This window comes from Apium graveolens, chromosome 8, assembly GCF_009905375.1.
Source record: "Apium graveolens cultivar Ventura chromosome 8, ASM990537v1, whole genome shotgun sequence".
Taxonomy (NCBI): domain Eukaryota; kingdom Viridiplantae; phylum Streptophyta; class Magnoliopsida; order Apiales; family Apiaceae; genus Apium; species Apium graveolens.
This window is the reverse complement of record NC_133654.1, coordinates 246,738,285-246,759,799: the sequence shown is the minus strand read 5'-3', so window position 1 is coordinate 246,759,799 and position 21,515 is coordinate 246,738,285. Positions and strand designations below refer to the sequence as shown.

The 21,515-nt window shown below is 32.7% G+C and overlaps 1 protein-coding gene across 1 annotated transcript; it reads right to left on the bottom strand.

The window, feature by feature from the left end:
* Positions 1-16,133: 16,133 nt before the first annotated feature.
* Positions 16,134-16,937, bottom strand: LOC141680560 (AT-hook motif nuclear-localized protein 29-like). The gene has a single exon (XM_074486753.1). The coding sequence runs from the start codon at positions 16,935-16,937 to the stop codon at positions 16,134-16,136; it is 804 nt and encodes a 267-aa protein (XP_074342854.1).
* Positions 16,938-21,515: the final 4,578 nt, after the last annotated feature.

Below are 21,515 nucleotides of genomic sequence, written 5' to 3'. Positions count from 1 at the left end.
TAATATAAATATATATTAATTATATGTACAAAAAAGTGTTATTGGTAAAGCACATTTGGATTGAATTTACAATGAAAAATCGATTATAATGATTCACATAATAAAGTTTCATAATTTTTTTTTCACAATTTTGATAATTTCCTAAAAAATTTTAAAACCAGGCTTATATGTGCAAAAAAATTAAAATGATGACCAAAGTTTTAACTTACCACAAGTTGATGGTAAATAGAAGATATCGTTGAAAATTATAGTTTACAAAAAAATTGAAATTGGGCCTAAAGTTAAATATTCAATATTGAAGTCAAAACTTATAACCTATCCCATGCAGGAAACCATAATTCTATAAAAAATTTAAAATGAGGGCTCTAATCCAAAACTTCAAAATGAGCAACTAAATTTAAAAAGTTAAAAATGACGCCCAACTTTATAATTGATATTTAGGAAATATAAGTCAAGCATAGTAGAAAAATTTGTAATTAGTATTTATAAAGCTATAGTTTTCTCCCACGGATTGTCATTTTCATTTTACAACTTTTCATCTTCTTCTACTTGCACATCTGTTTCATTTTTCACATCTTGATTGTTTAGGTAAAAAATTTCTTCCCTTCATTACTTTTCTTAGTTTGTTGTCGATCATTTTTCAATTTTAAAATGAACTTAGGTATTCATTAATACTAACCATTCATATTCATGTTATGTAAATTGTACGTACTGGAGAATGACATGAGATAACAAATAATTTTAGGTTCTTAGAATGTTTAGGGTGGGACCAAGAGACCTCTCAAATACTTATTTTCTCATGGTAGTTCTTTCACAAAGACTTGCTATTGTAATTAAGAAGGGAGGAACAAGTACACTTGGAGAGCTATGAAGAGTTGTATGGAAAAAGCTACTCTAAATGAATTTAAATTCACTAATGAAGGCAAAAAGACAACGTTGTGATCAAAGATTATGACATAAAAGAATGCATGCTAGGACAAAGATATAAGAAATGCTAAAATAATGAAGACTCTGAAGATGATTAATTAAGTTTTAAAAAAATCTTCTAGATATGTTTTTAGGTTGTTATTGTTAGTATTTGTGCCCTACACATAACCCTATTATATTTTGTTTATGATATTTGGATTATTAATATTTATGTTCAATCGATTATTCTTTCATAGTTTATTATATCTTAATTTACTGCGATATAAATATTAGATTAATAAATGTCCTTTTAATATGATATGAATTCTATATCTTTAAGTACGTGACTAGTATTATATCCTAAATATCTCTAGTCGACTGTTATTATTATGGGACAATAATAATGCATTAAGACTAGTGTGTTTATTGACTGATAATCACATCTTATTGATCATACGTATAGTGATAGTAAAATCGAAAACACGGGTAGATGTAAATATACATGGTGCTGGAGAGACCAAATGTGAGATTTTATATGTGTGTTGATAAGTAATTCTCACAGTGATAATGATGTAATGGTCCTTCGACTTGAAATCATTATATTTCTATAAGATGATTAATATGACCGGGTAATGATGAAATTGGACTTTAGATGTATAATAAATCATATGAGAAATATGAATGATCTAGAAATGATTTAACCTTCCTATTTGAAGTAATATTATTGGCCTCTTGTGCGAGCTAGACTATGAAATGCGTGACGCCGCGCTCAAAAGTTGATTTGGAATGATAGTCTACTCATTGATCATGGAACCCGCGATTAAACCATGAAGAGGATGACACATAACATGCCTTGAGTTTAATCTATAATATATAGTTAGATGGATTATATTATATTGTACATTATTCACGAAAGGTTTAATCGATCACCGATTTAATTATTATTACTTGCGTAGCAATGATGTATTTCTGGATGCCACTCATTATTTATAATTTTAATATGAGATATTTAATAATTTGCCAACATAATAATAACCTATAGGGTCGACGCAAAAAGAAAGTTTGGAGGAATATTTAATTTATACTCAAATTTGAATTAAATATGAATTTTTTATTATTTAATTTTAATTAAGTTGGAATTAATTAATAGATTAAATGAAATTCAAATTTATTATTATTAAATTAGAAATTTAGTTATTGGATAATTAAGTGAGACTTAATTAGACAATAAATTAGAATTTAATATTTAATATGACTATATTGTTGGATTAGGGTTATAACTCATTTTTTTCTCTCATATATAATCTCTTTTAGGGATGAATTAGGTAACTACGTTTTTATAACAAAACCCTAGTAGCAGAGGGAGAGAGAGAAGTAGAACGAGTTCAATTTCCGGTGCTAGTACACGCCTCCTCCGTACCGGATTTCGTATGGATACCTATACGGCGTAGATCGTTAAGGCGAGATAAGTGGTGTTGGGTTGAAGTAATGATCTCTTTTTGACAACCATAATCGTAAAATACTTTAAGGTAAATATCTCATCCACAAATTAAATATTTTTTCGCATGGATCATGCGGTGGGTTTCAGTTTTTATCTATTTTTACGGTTTTATTTATTGTTCCGTTGTGTTTTTATATCCCGAAACCCAACAATGATATCATAGCTACTTGCGAAAGGTTTTAATTCGTTTATGTGTTTACTGATTTTGATGATAATATCATGTATACATTCTGTCATGACTATATGTTTGCGATTTGTATATTATGCATGTGTTGATAATCTTCCATGATAGATATTATGATATTATGCATGTGTTAATGATTAGCCATGATAAATATGATGATATTATATATGTTGACGATCTTCCATGATATATATGAAGATATTATGCATGTGTTGATGATCTGAGATGACTTTTATTATGATTAATTGTGTATGGACATAATAGGGGACTGGAACATACTGTATGTATATGATACAATGATACAGACATGAAGAATCAAGCAGAAAGTTTCTGTTTTGATTATGATGTTTTTTTTCAAAATTTTCAGCGGAGTTTGTTCTGTAAAATAGTGTTTCATATATGTTCCACTTGATATGATTAATTAGATTAATAATAATAAGTATATAATAAATTATATTAATATATGTTATTTAAGCATGGTGGATGGTTATGATCTTTAGACATTAGATTAATGTTTTTTAATTATGGTTTTAGTTTTTAAATATGACTTGCATGTCGTTTTGAATCATGTAATATTAAATCTCGAATGTAACTCGAGTTCTTCTTGTAAGTTTATTAGATTAGTCTTTTATATTTTATTTATGTAATGCACCTGAAGACTTGAAGACTAGAAAAAGGAGTCCATTGAATGTGATCCAAGAAAGCTATACAAGGAAGCAAATAAAGTAAGAAGACATATGATGTAATAGATAGTTGTATTTATTTACTTAACCACCTTAGATTGACCATGATCTTGATCATGAGCTTGATGAAGATCACATAGGATGGGGCCATAACCTACCACGTTTATTTTATTGCACTTTACATATATCATGTGATGAATGAATCTATAGAGTAGTTAGAATGATGTATGCTTAATTAGATTAGCAATGTATGTATATATTAGATAATTCACCCACGCAATGCCTGCTAAAGAAGATAAAATTTGTCACGATTCAAGATTTTAAAATTTAACAAACGAACATGAGATTCTTGTATTTTAGAAATACAGAATAAAAATAAGAATTTTCTTTATTTCTGATATGGGGCAATTTTGTCAAAAAGCGGGTACATTGAACTTGTAAGGTTGCGGGTTTTAAGAGAGACCATTGTGACTCCCTCTCTACTGGGAAATCAAACCATTGACAAATTTTGATTTGAAGTATATTATTCAAGGAACAATTGATAATCTCTTTATGATGGGATCATGATCGTTTTAATATTTACAAAACCCTAAAGCTCATATTAAGTTGTTCACATGCCTTCCAATATGTCCAACGCGTTAACCCCTACATCGATAAGAGTGGGTTCGCAAGAGCGAAGTACTCCCATCTATAGTGGGAGATGCGGTGAAGTATATTAATACTTTCTGACTATTATGTTTGACTTAACTAAGTTACCACAATAGGATTGTGAACTTAGAGGCATGGAGTTTGGCGAGATTTATTAGATAAATATGAACAAATGTTGTTCCATCGAACTCTCCAAGAGTTATATAGTTGATATAATTAACAAATACTGTCTATCTTATTAAATCATGTTTTAGGAGTAAAGCCAAAGCTGAACTAAAATGTTGTGAAATTTGGATCTTGGCTCACCGGAAAGGATATTGAAGATTTTCTTTCCGAATTAATAGTTAGGGCTATTGATTTGATAAAAATAGTAGGAGATATATATTTTGAATATATATAAATAATCACTTGAACATAATCTAATGAGCATCTGTAGACTAATTCATTTTATGTATTTTAATATTATAGATATCAAATGATAAATAACTCAAACAACTTCTTCGTGTGGCCAGTCCTTGAGAAGGACAAGCTGACATGAACAAACTTCCTTGATTGGAAAAGGAACCAGAGGATAGTCCTCAGGAAGGAGCGAAAGTTCCATGTCATTAATGTTCCTCGCCCTGAACCTCTTCCTGAAGGGGCAACACATGTTCAACAGGCTGCTTATCAAAAGCATATAGATGCTGACATGTATGTCACCTATTTGATGCTAGCGGCTATGAGTCCTGAGCTTTAGAAACAATATGAGCATATAAATGCTTATATCATGATTGATCACCTTAAATGTATGTTTGAAGAACGGGCTCGTCAAGAGAGATTTGATACAAGCAAAGCTTTGTATGCATGCAAACAGGGTGATCGTGATTTGGTTGGACCGCATATTTTGAAGATGATTGAATATATGGAGTACCTTGCTACTATGGGTTCTAATATTGGGACGGAAGCCTATATAGATCTGATCCTACAATCTTTGAACAACCACTGTGCTCAATTTTTAATGAATTACAACATAAATGTGAGACAAGATACCTACCAAATTGTTGGCTATGTTGGAAACTGCCGAGACCAACATTCAGACGGTGTCCCCTGCTCCCATAATGATGGTGATCAAAGAGAGAGACAAAGGGAAAGGTAAATGGAAAGGCAAGAAGAGAATGTGATCCAAATCTGGTACTGCTCTCAAAACTTCTCCCAAATAGGCTTTGAAGCCTGGAGGCGGTATTGCAAAGGGCGATACTTGTCACTATTGCAAGAAACCGGGTCATTGGAAGAGAAACTATCATGCTTTTTTGGAGGATCTGGAAAATAAGAAGGCTGCCGGCGCTTCTGATTCAGGTATTTATGGTATAAAAGTTAACTTTTCTACTTCTAGTTTATGGGTATTAGATAATGGATATGGTTCTCACATTTGTATAAATATGCAGGAACTGCATGAAAGTAGGATATTGGCGAAGGGAGAAGTCGATCTACGTGTTGGGAATAGAGTAAAGATTGCTACTTTAGCTGTAGGGACTTATCATTTATCATTACCCACCGGGCTTATTTTAGAACTAGATAACTATTTTTACGTGCCTGCGATTTGTAAAAACATTATTTCGGTTTCTTATTTGGATAAGAAAGGTTTTTCATTTTTGATTAAGAAAAATGTTTTTCCTTTTTATTGAAATGCTAGCCATGGGGTTGCACATTTGTTTAATAGTTTATATGTTCTTGATCTTGATACTCATGTCTATAAAATAAATAGTAATGATAATAAACGCAATAAGATGATAGACTCAAATCAAACATACCTCTGGCATTGTCATTTAGGCCACATAAATGAGAAACGCATTTCTAAGTTACATAAAGATGGCTACCTGGATAAATTTGAATTATGAATCATACGAAGAATGCAAAGCTTGTCTCATTGGAACATAGTTTACTCCTTCGGGAATGCCTCAATGGAACATAGTTTCTGAGAGAAGAAATCATACCTTGTTGGACATGGTACGATCGATGATGAGTCTAAAGGATCTTCCAATAAATTTCTAGGGTTATGCTCTGGAAATGGCTACATATACACTAAATCGAGTTCTAACTAAATCGGTTAAAAAGACTCCATATGAGATATGAACTGAGAAACATCATAGCAGGTCATTTATGAAAGTATGGGGATGCAAAGCATTTGTGAAACGCTTGGTCTCTGACAAGCTAGGACCAAAATTAGATAAATGTTATTTTATGGGATATCGTGAAGAAACAAAGGGTGTAGTTTATATAATTCTACTGAGAACCAAGTGTCTGTTGCTCGGACTGCTGTATTTTTTGAAATAGAGTTACTTTACAAGAAAAATAGTTGGAGGACTATAGATCTCGATGAAGATGTTCCTGCTCCGGAAACATAGGTTGTTCGTAAATCTAGTAGGGTTCTTCATGAGTGAGAGAGATATTATGGATTTTTATTGACTCAAGATGATGATGTGATGCTTATAGACAATGATGAACCTCTTATCTACCAAGAAGCTATGAACAGTCCATACTCTGAGAGATAACTAGAGGCCATGAAATCCGAGATGGAATCCATGTATCAAAATAAAGTATGGACTTTAGTTGATCCACCTGAAGGGATAAAACCTAAAGGATGCAAGTGGGGTTTTAAGAAGAAAACTAAAATAGATGGTAAAGTACAGACCTATAAGGCGGCACTAGTGGAAAAATGTTTCAAATAAATTCATGGTATAGACTATGATGAGACTTTTTTACCAGTTGCTATGGTCAAGTCCATTAGGATTTTGCTAGCAGTAGCTGCTCAATACTACTATGAGATTTGGCAAATGGATGTTAAAACCGCTTTCTTAAATGGGAGCCTTGAAGATGATGTATACATGATACAACCTGAGGGTTTTTTTGGATCCAAAGTTTGTTAAGATGGTCTGTAAGTTGCTTCGATCTATTTATGGATTGAAGCAAGCCTCAAGGAGATGGAATCATTCTTTTGATTAACAGTCAAAGAGTTGGCTTTATTCAAAAGGAAGATGAACCATGTATTTACAAGAAGGTTAGTGGGAGCCATGTGGCTTTCCTAGTACTATATGTAGATGACATATTACTAATAGGGAATGACATACCTCCTTTACAGGCTGTTAAGACTTGATTGGGAAATAGTTTCTCAATGAATAACTTAGGCGATGCTACTTACATATTAGGGATCAAGATCTTTAGAGATAGATCAAGGAGATTAATCGGCCTAAGTCTGAGTACATACATAGACAAAGTATTGCATCGTTTTGGGATACAAGAGGCAAAAAGAGGATATGTCCCAATGTCTGATGGGATAGTGATCTCAAAAGATAACTGCCCTATATCATTAGATGATAAGGGCTGTATGAGCAAAGTTCCATATGCTTCAGCAATTGGAATTTTTGTATGCGATTATATATAATCGTCCTGATATTTTGTATGCCTTGAGCATGATGAGTAGATACTAGTCTAATTCAGGTGCTGGACAACTATCAAGAATATTCTCAAGTACTTAAAGAGGACAAAAGATTTATTCTTAGTGTATGGAGGAGATGAGAAGCTAGTTATACTGGGTTACACTGATGCTAGCTTCCAAACAGACAGAGACGATTCAATATCTCAGTTACGTTTTATGTTTTTCCTTAATGGAGGTGCTGTAAGCTGGAAAAGTTTAAAACAAGAGAAATTAGCTGATTCTACAATGGAAGCTGAGTATATTGCTGCCAGTGAAGCAACCAATGAGGTTGTTTGGATGTAGAAATTTATAACGGGACTTAGTGTGGTTCCATCGATCACATATCTAGTTGATCTTTATTGCGATAACAATGGAGCCATTGCGCAGGCTAAAGAACCGAGGTCCCATTTCAAAGCAAAGCATATATTTAAAAGATATTACCTTTTTCTAGAGATTAATGAGAGAGGAGATATACATATATATAGTGCATATTGATGATAATCTTACGGCTGGGATTAAAAATAACATGAAAGGGACCGCGGAAATTGTCCACGGTACGGTGTAATTACCAAATTACCCCTAGCCCACAGACCGCGGACAATTTCAGCGGTTGGGGTCAGTTATTTCTTATGCAATCCCTGGCAAACACTCACAGAACACAGATAAAAATCCAGACGCACAACACAGACAAACACAGACACACAACACAACAAACAACAAACACAACAAGCCGAGGGAGATTAAATCGGGGAGGATAGTGGACCCATAATCGAGATTTGAATCATTCCCCTATCCTAATTACGGTATATAATCGATCCCCTTTTTCTTATGCACTTGCTCAGATTAATCTTTATGCTATTTTTTCTAAGAGTTTCAAAACATTCTCGGAGGTCTTCAGCGTGGTCCTGGAAAAGTGACTTAACAATCATATCGTCCACATAACATTCCATATTGCGCCCAATTTGTTATTTGAAGACTATATTGATTATACGTTGAAAGGTTGACACTACATTCTTCAGGTTAAAGGGCATTTTAATGTATGCGTATGTTCCCTTTGGCGTGATGAAGGCTGTCTTTGGGATATCAGCCGTATTCATGATTATCTGATGGTAACCCGAAAAGGTATCAAGAAAGCCGAGGACTTCGTAGCCGGCCGTGTCATCTATCAGCTGGTCAATGCTCGACAAGAGGTAATGATCTTTCAGACATGCTTTATTAAAGTCTGTGTAGTCTACACACATCCTCCATTTATTGTTTGCTTTCTTAACTGCGACTACATTAGCAAGCCAATCATAGTATTCAATCTCAATGAACTTGGCTTCCAATAACTTTTCAACCTCGGCTTCCATAAGTTTCTGTCGCTCTGAGGCGAAGGTTCTCTTCTTTTGTCTCACGGGCTTAGCCTCGAGCTTCACATTAAGGCAATGCTTAGCTGTCTTCGGATCTAGCCCGTGCATATCTTCAGGATCCTATGCGAAGACCTCTTGGTATTTCCTTACCACTGCGATAACCTTCTCCTTCAGGTCAGGTTCCATATTTTTTCCTATACGAACCATCTTTCCTGAACATCTAGCGTAGAGCTCGACCTCTCCTACTTCGGCCCCATGCTCGGCAATTGGGCAAGACAGGCCGGCTCCAAACTTCTTCAGTTCAATATTCAGTAACTATTTATTCCGACTTGGTTCGGCTTCAAAACACTTTCTTTTCCCTTTTAAGTCATTCTCCTCGTACTCCTTGTCTTTGTCGAGGTCCTCGAGCATGATAATCCTCGTCATCTTCTGGTCCCCTCTCATCATACCAACCCCCTTTTCCGTGGGGAACTTCAGCTTGAGATGGGGTATGTACTCCACGACTTGGAAAACGGATAAGAAGGGTCGGCCAAAGAGTGGATTATACTGGCTTTCAACCCTCAATATAGAACTTGACCTATATTTCAGCAGTACAGGGCAATTTACCGATAATAACAAGTAAAGTGATCGTACCTTCAGAGGGGATATGATGTCCACCAAAGGCCTCGAGAGGTGTTTCGCGGCACAGTTCCATTTATTGTCCCGCTAGGTTCATCTTAGTGTATGTCCGATGGAACAAGATATTACAAGTGGGTCCTCATGAGGGCATATGACATCCTCATAGTCCTCTTCGGTAAAGGAGAGGGGCGTGGCCTTCCTGGCAAGGCTGAACTGACACATGTTATAAACTTGGCGGGTACCTCTTTCTGGCATTCTTGCTATCAAGACCGAGGGCACTGCCACCTGAGATGGTCTTCACCTCTCCCTGATATCTTTCTTCGGTCCCTCTATTTCTTGCATCATTCTGTTCCATCTTGTCCCTCAGATCCCTTACAAACTTATTCAATTCTCTGGCCTTAATAATCTTCTCAATTATCTTCTTCAGGTGGAAGAATTCATCTGTATTATGCCCCTTATCCTGATGGTAGTCACAGTACTTGTCCGAATTCTTCTGGTGATCAGCCATTTTTATTTTGGCGAGATGGAAAAAACATGTCTTTCCTTTAATCTCATGGAGAATCTTGGAGATTGACGCATTAAGAGGTGTAAACGCGGTCAAATCTCCATCTTTTCACCTTTCCAGGCCCCGACCAGTCTATTTTTTATTATCATTCCTACGATCATCCCTTCGGTCACGGTTGGACCCTCGAGAGTACTCATAAGACCGGACTGCCAGCTTCGGCCCTCTCTTCGTGGCTCTCTATACCCTTCCAGAATTTCCATTTTCCTCCGAATGTTCCTACCCATCACATATATGTCATTAAGATATTTTGGGGGATAATCATAAAGAGATCATATGAGTTTTTTTTATCTTTGATTGGGTCCAGTCCAGTGGTTAGATATTCCATAGCCTTTTTCTTATTCAGATCGGTGACCATGTCTGCTTCCTCCTTAAACCTGGCTAGGTAATCACCTAGGGACTCATTTTTCCACTGCCTACAATGGATGAGAGTCTCATTATCTTTGTCTCTTCGGCATAGGTGTAAATAGTGCCTTATAACTTTTCCTTCAGCTGCTCATATGAATGGATCGAATATGGACGAAGCGATTTGTACCACATCGAAGTCCCTCTTTTCAGGTACGTCTTAAATATCTTACACAATATCGTCTGGATATGACCCACGCCAGTCATCAATAATTCATATTTGTCACAATTATCTTCAGGATCCCTCTCCCATTGAACTTAGTCATTTTCAAAAACTGTTCTCTTCTCTTGGAAGAGGTCGATATGCCTCTATTTCTTAACGTGGACTCATCTTCCTTAACGTGGACTCGTTTCACTTTTCGAGTACTCTTAGCCCCTTTGGTTTCTTCGAGTGATGTTTTAAACACTCTCTCCTCCAGTTTTAACTCTTCCCTTCGTAGCTTTATGACCTTGAGTTTCAGCACATCGACCTCCCATTTTTGGTCCTTTATTCAGTCTCATCGGCCTCTTTCAATTTTCCCTTTTCTTTGGCGATATTTTCTGCTCTCAGCTTTCTTAGCATCTCCTGTTCTTCAGGAGTTGGGACTATTTCGGCTTCCTCATCGAAATCAGCTCCCAGATTCCGAGGGTTAATCACAGATTGCATCGTAGGATTAGTTTTCGGATCGGTGAACCCCGAATGGCCCTGCTCAATGTTGCTTTTAGTCATCGTCTCGAACTCAGGACTTAATCTCGTATTCCCACAAACGGTGCCAAATATTATGACCAATTCTCTGCCGACTTGGTCTCCGTCCCGATGAATAAACTTCGGCCTATAAAGAGATGAATGCGGTAGATGATCCCCCGATTCACCTCCGATATGAGAATAAGTTAACTGGTTTTTGTATGGATAATTCGAAATACAAGATATTAATTTGATCCGAGAGTGTGTGTTGATGAATGAATTTTTTTTATGTACATAACCTTAACCATCAACGTTACTCTCCGAACTTGTCGGTTCGTTGCGTTTAGAGGGGGGATGTGGCAGTTGTGGCTAGGAGACTGTGTCCTCATCTTTATTGGACAAACCGTCGTCCTCGTTATTGGGCCGACCATTCTTCAGTCCACGTAGTGCCTTATCTTCTTTGGCCCAAACACGTTATACGGGCCTAATAACAGTGAGCCTCCAACATGCTATACAACACGAACTCAACTTTTTTGACTATTATACTAGAATCTCATCAAAATAAATTACCTTCTATGTTTGGTGACTTGTTAACTGGGCTTTGGGGTTTAAAGAGGACCTTTTGGAGAGACATATAATGGATTTTTTTATAATTCATAATTTATAATAAGTTGAGTTTTTCGAAGTGGGTTATAGTACAAGACCTTATCTTCAACTATTAAAAACATAATTTCCCTTTTATGTTTGGTCGTTTTTTCATTTGCGATTTGAAGAGAACCTTTTGGAGCCCCTTTTGGAGCCATCTATACTCTTTATTATCAAAATATTGAATTACCAAATTTGGTACAACTGTTAACACAAATTGACTTTGTCCTCTATCCATTAGTATCATGACCATATAATTGTTTTTAAAATATGATAATATTATTAAATCTCAACTATTAACAACTTCAATTCTCTGCAGACTTTATTTTCTATTAGTTAATTTTCATCTAAGCAACTCTTTACTTTTATTATATAGAAAAACATTTTTAAGGAGCGATATTAAACAAATTATACAGAAAAATATAATTATTTTAATTTCAAAGATAATTTTTTTATCAATAATTAAGTAATATTAAACAAACTATATTAAAAAAGTTAAACAAATAATATTAAAAAGTGATTATTTTAATTTAAAAAACAACTTCTTAACAATAATTAACCTTTTTTATATTATAAAAAGTGAAATATACCGTATACGAGGAGTCTTTGACCATATTGTTTGTCTTTCTTATTATAACGAGTTAGATGGTTAACCATCTGCCTTACTTTATTGTTCAAAATCAGTTCTCCTTCTTTTCCTCTTATTCTTCCAAGATAATTATTTTAATTTTAAAAATAACTTCATATCAATAATTAAGTACTATTAAACAATTTATATTGAAAAAAATAAATATAAATATTAAGTAATATTAATTCCACACTTTTATTAATAAATGAAATCATCTTTGATTGAAATACAAAATTACTAAAGTACCAAATTTGGTACTCACCATATAATTATATATATATATATTTTTTTAAAATTTTATGTTATTAAATTATAAGTACTAACATGAAATGAATTGTAGACTTTATTTTATAGTAGTTAGTGTTCATCCAAGTACTAACACATATTGACATACTTTTTTTTAGATTTTTTTTAACCTGTACTATTTAATTTTTATAAACAATTAAGCCATAATTTATTGGAACATAAACATATGAAAAGTAACAAATTACTAAATTTTGGTACTTATTAGATATTTATATATATATTTTTTAAATTTTATATCACTAAATCATAACTACTTACTTGACTATTTTTCTTTGTAGTTTTGTTGACTTTTGGTTATAATAATAGTGTGACGAATTGACTTCTATTTTATTTACACTTTATTTTTTATATACAATTTTTTAATAAGTAATACACTCTTTAAATGGAACACAACAATTTATTAAGACTCTCATTGTAATCGCGAGTTTGATTCCCTACAACTACGTTTTTATTCAAAATTTATTGATATAATTTTCAATTATTTAATTTTAACATGGTTCGATTCCCCATAACCTACATAAAATTTATTTATAATTTAACTTTTATGATTTTACTTAGATTTCAATTTAGCATGACTATACATAGTTAAATAAGATTTACTTATTATACACTTTTAATAATGCTTATTAATAATTTCACTATATTTTGATTCTTTGCAATAATGTAATTAAAAAAAAATTAATTTGTAATGTATCTTCTATAATTTCACTTGGATTTAATTATTATGACTACCTATAATTAAATATTATTTATTGCTATTCACACTTTATAGTATTTAATAAATTTTGTAAAGTAAAACACTTTAAATTGTTAGTATTCTGAGGAATGATCTCAGTATAATAATTAAAAAGTATATGTCGTTAACGAGTATTTATAAACAAACCGCTTTAATATGATAAGTTTTCGTGATCTTTTTTTTTCGAGTCTTAATAATATTATGTTGGAGAGATTTTTTGTTGTTGCTAAGTATGTATATATTGTAGAAACTAAGAAAAATAAGGGATATACCCAAACTCTATGACAGGCCATAAATGGGACTATCTATAATCAATCTACAAGCAGATTGAAGATAGAAAGCAATCAAAAAATATACTCAGGCCTAGTAGAAACTAGTTTAGAGAACCATAAAGAACTAGCTAATTTTGCTTTGAAATCGACCATGATCTCGTCAAAAAGTTGTTGAGACCCAAAACAGCTTTTATCATGAACCCGTGCATTTCTTTCCCTCCAAATATGATAACAAAAGATCTGAAGGCAATATAAAGAAAGGGTACGAAGTAGCCTGTCTTCAATCTGTAAAACTAACTCCAGACAGTGAAGCCAAGAGTCACCCAAAATGTGCACATGCAAGAGAGTACAAATTTTCCGAAGTACGAAAGCACAGTTGGACAATGTCTAAGAAGGTGATTGTCCGCCTCGAGACCTCCTATACACAAGTAACAAATCTGAGAAAAAGCAATGCCAAAACGAGCAAGGCACGCAAGCGTAGGGAGACGCCCGTGACAAGCCACCCATTGGTGGTGCGCATAACGATAGATTGTGAGTTTGTGCCAAACCGCAGGAGCCCAACTTATCTCAGTTCCCCTATTTCTGATAGAATCCCAAATATTCCATGTCTTTATCTTGACAGCATGAATGCCTGCCCAAAGTATCCTGTCTTCTCCATGAACACGCACAACCGGAAAGGAAAAATATTCAAGCCATTGCGTTAGGAGAGGATCCACGTGATGATGTCTAGAGTTGGGAGTTGGCAACGCCCAATGACCAGTTTGAAGCAGCACACCAACAGTAGCAGTACTTGAAAGACCACATTGACGAATGATGGGAGATGTCAAAGTAGATACAAGACAGACCCCTTCCCACCAAGGATCAAACCACAACGAAGTATTGCATCCATTCCCTATATCATAGGTGATGAACTGCAATGCAATGTTACGAAGTTTAAGAACCTTTTTCCAGATCCAGGATGAGTCAGGAGGAATTTTCATGGTCCAGAAATGTTTGTTACGAAGAAGAGTAGCATTAACCCAAGTAGACCACAAATTAGAGTTTTTTGTGACAACCTTGAGTAAGTGACCTATAATTTGAGCTCGATTTCAATCCACCATATTTTGAACACCAAGGCCCCCTTCCTTCTTAGGGAGACAAACTATTCTCCAAGATATTTTAGCACCACCTTTCTGATTAATATTACTCCTCCACAAAAAAACGAGTCAACAAAGATCGGATATGTGCATGAACCGCCGTTGGAAGCAAAAAATGGTTGCACCAATAGGCCTCGATAGCATGTAGAACAGAGTTTATTAGGCGAACTCTTCCAGCAAAAGAGAGTAGCAGTGAAGTCTAATTATGAATTCTAGCAGTGATTTTATCAATCAGGGGAATGCAGTCATTCAAGCACAACTGACCAGAAATTGAAGACACCCCAAGAAACTTAACTGGTAGACACCCTCTAGGAATAGAAAAATCATTATCAAACCAATCAAAAAACTCGGGGGAAGCATTGCAGAAAAAACTATTGCTTTTGTGAATGCTTGGCTGAAGCCCACTCATAATGGAACAAGTGCTTGCATTTCCAATGATATTTGAAGGCAGGAGGCTTTGGCTTTAATAGACAACAGAGAACATTGATGCATATAGTGAAGAGATAAGGCGACAAAGGATCACCTTGGCGAATTCCTTGCGCACCATCAAAATAACCGTGAATAATGCCATTAAGTTTGATAGAAAACTTTGTTGTGCAAATGCAAGCTTTAATCCAAGAGATAAAAGGGGATGAGAATCCCATTTTTTCCAAAGTAGCCAAAACAAAAGGCCATTGGAGAGATATAAATGTAGTATTTGATATTTTATAATTTAGGCCCGTACTTCACACATGTTACTAACTAGTATAATAGAATTTTGTATAATTTGTAAACTATTATAAAAATAACAACTGTAGTTAACAAAGAACAAATTTAAATTATTTACATTTATAGTTTATATAATTTTTTTGACCAAAAACTGACCCAACATTATGTCGGTTTTGTAAATCATAAGGAGTTATGAAATACTTATTAGTTGAATGTAACTACATTGCATCAAATTTTCTTAGGTATTTATGGGATTATGTGATAAATTAATGGAATATTATGTGTTATTAAGGTTTTTTTTCATAGAAGAGATGTGAGAATAATTCTGTTTTAAAATAATTAACTTTGTTGATTAAAAATATTAACACATTGCATAAGTAAATTTTGTTTTAGAGATATGACCAATAGATTATACCTTGATTAAGCTAATATGGAATGATGAGTTGGTTATTAGTTCCAATTAAAATGGCATATTTTCTAGTAAACAAATTAATTAATTAAAAAAATATCAAGTAAAGTGTAATTATTTAATTATGAACTTAACAAAGTATATATCTCAGAAATCATTGTCCATAAATTAGCAAAGAGAATACCCTTCTATCATTAAATAATTTGTAAACTTTTATTAGATCTCAAACTACCGATCTTTTTGACTTAAAAATTAACCCACTAAAAGAAATATTGTCTAGAAGCCTTTTATCTAAATACACGGGTTGTTGATTTAATATCTAAAAGGGAGGCCCTGGTGCAACAAAATTATTTGGCAAATCTACAGCAGGCCCTGCATTAAACAAAGAAAGACTAGTACCAACACTTCCTATCACGGTAAATGCCTGAGATATTAGTGGCTGAACCTCCTGCACCTGATTAGCACCATTTGCTGCATTTTCCCGCTCTGCTGCCCCGTGCCTCTCCAATGGTATACGCTCAAATACCGCATTAGCAAAAGTAGCCACCATCAAAATAACTGCACCTTTGGCAATCAGCGGACCTACCACTTTTCCCCCAAGAACCTGCCCTTGTCCTCCTGATAAAAAGATCGATAGGCTCCCGAATCCTGGTGGAGCCGGGGGAGGAAGCACTGTCCCAGTAATCGAAATAATCTCAAAAGCATCTGGCAGTGTAATAACGCCCCCAGACAAGGAAGAAGAAGCATGTTGGTGGATGATAACATTCCAAACTGTCCCCTTCCCATTAAAGATACACACACCTCTGCCTCTCTGTATTGCATATGTGTTAAGGGTCTCCATTATGTCAGCGCCCGATGAAATTTCAAGAACGTGCGCCTCGAGAACATTGAAGCTCTCACAATTGCGGACAACAGGAGTCTTAGGCTTGTTTTTGGAGCCACGAAGACGGCCTCGTGGACAACTTTTTGGGAAAAAACCGCCACCCCCTGTAGAGTTGTTGTTCTGGGGATTGGTGTTGTTCAGGGGATTGGTTTCAAAATCAGAGTGGTGCGGTTCATGAGGTGGGAGTAAACGTTGAACCATTTGGGAAGAGTCTTGGCTTTGGTTGTTATCGCCTTCCATCTGTAAATGTAACATAAAACTCTAGATCATTACTGATTTACTATATCACAACATGTTGGTAGTGCCTTATATTTATATGATTTAAAATACAGCTTTGATTTAAAACCGATTAGGCAATAATTATGGATTTCAAAATTATTTTATGTAGATATTAATAAGATACTGGAGTAAATTAATGACTAAATTAAAAACTAAAATCCAATAGATTTTGACTAGTTTTTATTTTCTTTGATTTATATGTCACGGGTCTGTTACAAATATAGCAACCGACTAAATTGCTACTCAGATATGGATTTTGCATATATTTACCTAGCGGCATAATGCTAGTTGCTTGACTATTAGTTACCAGGGTTTTTAGCACGTGGGATATTTAGCACGTGGGATATAAACATGATTATTAGTTGCTAATTTTCTCGCACGTGCACGGACAAACTCTAGTTGCATAATTAGGAGGCGCGTACCATACCCGTATCATGTTTGTTAATTGCTAGTTATTTAGTGAAATAATCTTTTAGCACGTGACATGCACATATATTATATTGTTAATTTGTGCGGTAAACATTTATTTTTTAGGATAATAAGCACCGCAAAGATCAATGACATTATTCAAAATAATTGGATTTTATTATCTTACGGTGGACATGATTATTAGTTGCTAATTTCCTAGCACGTGAGTTGCACGGACAAACTCTAGTTGCATAATTAGGTGGCGCGTACCATACCCGTATCATGATTGTTAATTGCTAGTTATTTTTAGGGAAGTAATCTTTTAGCACGTGACATGCACATATATTATATTTTTAATTTATGCGGAAAATATTTATTTTTTAGGACAATAAGCACCGCAAAGATCAATGACATTATTCAAAATAATTGGTTTTTATTATCTTACGGTGCTTGTGTACATTATGAAGATTTGATTATTACTGATTAGCTAATTACACAGTGAAAAAATAAGTGATAAGGTGAATGAAGATATCGATCATAAATATCAAATGTAAACGGGAGGATTTTTATTATATAAATTTATAAAGTAAATTAGGATTTGATTGACTTATTAACACTAGAGGTAGCGCGTATGGCGATTAACATTAAAAATTAAGGGCATTTTTAGTTATATTAACGAAGGTGTATTTAATTAGGAATATAACATATATTTTTGAATATTAAAAATTTGTGACTGTTTGATAGACTTTTAAAACATTCATTAAATTTGTCATATCTGGTTAAAAATTTATTGATTTTTATTGAAATATTATTGTATTCACATTTCAGAGACAATCAATTACTCCATCCGTTGCACTAGGTTCTTAACGTTTGAAATAAAAAGTTCGGCACGTATTTTAAGGTTCTTATTTACTATAGTTCCGTAACTTGTTTTTAATTTTTTTTTTCAATAAAAGTTTAAACGTTAAACTTTTATTCAGAAAAAGAAAATTTTAAATATATGTTATAAAACTATACTAGATAAAAGTATTAAAATGTATGTCGATACTCCATTTCAAATGTTAATAATCTAGTGAGACGAAGGAAGTAATATTTTATAAATTTTTAAAGTCGATGATATTCAAATTTATTTCATAAACTTTATAAAATTTTTGGATTGTAATGAAATTTTTATGAAGTTTTCTAGAAGATTATGGTAAATTCATGATATTTTAAAATATGTTACAAAAATTTATAAATTAGATAAAACACATTGAAATCATTATATAACTGGACCAAGACATTAAGCCACGCTTCACTAGACCAAGACATTAAGCCACGCTTCACGGCGGAACTATACAAATATTTTTAAGAAATTAATAAATATTTATTATTAAATATGATAGCATTTACTTATATACGTGCTCCATTGAAAATAAAATAAATATTTTATAATTACAATAATAAATACATGCGAAAATGCATTAATATATAAAAATTATAGGTTGTTTTGTTCTACTCATGATTATTAATTTCGGAAATTAGAACTATTTGGTTTAGTTATTGATATGTGATTTATCGTGCGATTTTTGACAAATCGAATGATTTATCGGTAATTTAGCAACCCGATAAAATATTGGACGGGTTTCTTAGCGATTTATTGATGATTTTTGAAAAATGGGCCGATTTCTATAATGGGCTTAAACTTGTCTTTTGCTAATGTATGTAAAATTTATTATTACCCCTGCAGCATATATTGTGCTCCACTATATTTCTTGACTACATCAAAAATACTTAAATATAAACTTTGAGTAACATACTTTTAACCAAATAATATGAAACGAATCACTAAGTCTAGTAGCATCCATAATTCTTTTTTAAACAAAATGATACACTCTGAACTCATAAAAACAATCAAACAATTAACACAAATTTAAAGGCTTAACAAAATGAATAGCCGAAAAATTACAATAACATGAAAAATAAAGTTTGAAATTGTAATAGAAAATTATTTTTGAAGTCAAACGATTGGCATTTATGTATATAATATAAGATTATTTACTTGCTTTTTACATTGCCAAACTTGTTAGTCAAGACTTTACTCAATTAAATATTAAATATTTAACTTGTTAGTCAAGACTTCAATTAATTATTTTTCTTATAAATTACAAAAATTTTAAAGAAAAGAATATTACGAACGATAATAATATATTTAGAAGAATATATGTAACTGTAATTTTTAATATTAATTAATTCAGAAAATTAAGAAAATTAGAAAAAAAAAATAAGATTGAGACATAAACGCTTTCGTCTTCCATCTTCTCCCCTATATATATTAATTTACCACCTATACCTATATTGAAGGTGAAAACTAGCTTGAGGATTATAATTTATGGTTAAGATTTTTGGGGTAAGATTAGGGCTAAAACTTAATTTTTTTTTAATTTTTTGAATAATTCATCCGTGATCTGACGAGTGAACTAGTCATGTATGTCAAGTGTTGTGATTTTTAAAGTTCATTTGCAATGCTTTAATTGTAATATGTATTGATTAATCTTTTTAAAAAATTCCTTGAAGGATCCAATAGGAATATAATACACATGTGTGTAAATATTATGATTTCTACTACTCATTTGCAAATATTTTAATATAATTTTTTTTGAATAATAATTTGTGTTAATTATTTATAATTTTTGGGTGATCCAATTGTAATATTTAATATAAATATATATTAATTATATGTACAAAAAAGTGTTATTGGTAAAGCACATTTAGATTGAATTTACAATGAAAAATCGATTATAATGATTCACATAATAAAGTTTCATAATTTTTTTTTCACAATTTTGATAATTTCCTAAAAAATTTTAAAACCAGGCTTATATGTGCAAAAAAATTAAAATGATGACCAAAGTTTTAACTTATCACAAGTTGATGGTAAATAGAAGATATCGTTGAAAATTATAGTTTACAAAAAAATTAAAATTGGGCCTAAAGTTAAATATTTAATATTGAAGTCAAAACTTATAACCTATCCCATGCAGGAAACCATAATTCTATAAAAAATTTAAAATGAGGGCTCTAATCCAAAACTTCAAAATGAGCATCTAAATTTAAAAAGTTAAAAATGACGCCCAACTTTATAATTGATATTTAGGAAATATAAGTCAAGCATAGTAGAAAAATTTGTAATTAGTATTTATAAAGCTATAGTTTTCTCCCACGGATTGTCATTTTCATTTTACAACTTTTCATCTTCTTCTACTTGCACATCTGTTTCATTTTTCACATCTTGATTGTTTAGGTAAAAAATTTCTTCCCTTCATTACTTTTCTTAGTTTGTTGTCGATCATTTTTCAATTTTAAAATGAACTTAGGTATTCATTAATACTAACCATTCATATTCATGTTATGTAAATTGTACGTACTGGAGAATGACATGAGATAACAAATAATTTTAGGTTCTTAGAATGTTTAGGGTGGGACCAAGAGACCTCTCAAATACTTATTTTCTCATGGTAGTTCTTTCACAAAGACTTGCTATTGTAATTAAGAAGGGAGGAACAAGTACACTTGGAGAGCTATGAAGAGTTGTATGGAAAAAGCTACTCTAAATGAATTTAAATTCACTAATGAAGGCAAAAAGACAACGTTGTGATCAAAGATTATGACATAAAAGAATGCATGCTAGGACAAAGATATAAGAAATGCTAAAATAATGAAGACTCTGAAGATGATTAATTAAGTTTTAAAAAAATCTTCTAGATATGTTTTTAGGTTGTTATTGTTAGTATTTGTGCCCTACACATAACCCTATTATATTTTGTTTATGATATTTGGATTATTAATATTTATGTTCAATCGATTATTCTTTCATAGTTTATTATATCTTAATTTACTGCGATATAAATATTAGATTAATAAATGTCCTTTTAATATGATATGAATTCTATATCTTTAAGTACGTGACTAGTATTATATCCTAAATATCTCTAGTCGACTGTTATTATTATGGGACAATAATAATGCATTAAGACTAGTGTGTTTATTGACTAATAATCACATCTTATTGATCATACGTATAGTGATAGTAAAATCGAAAACACGGGTAGATATAAATATACATGGTGCTGGAGAGACCAAATGTGAGAT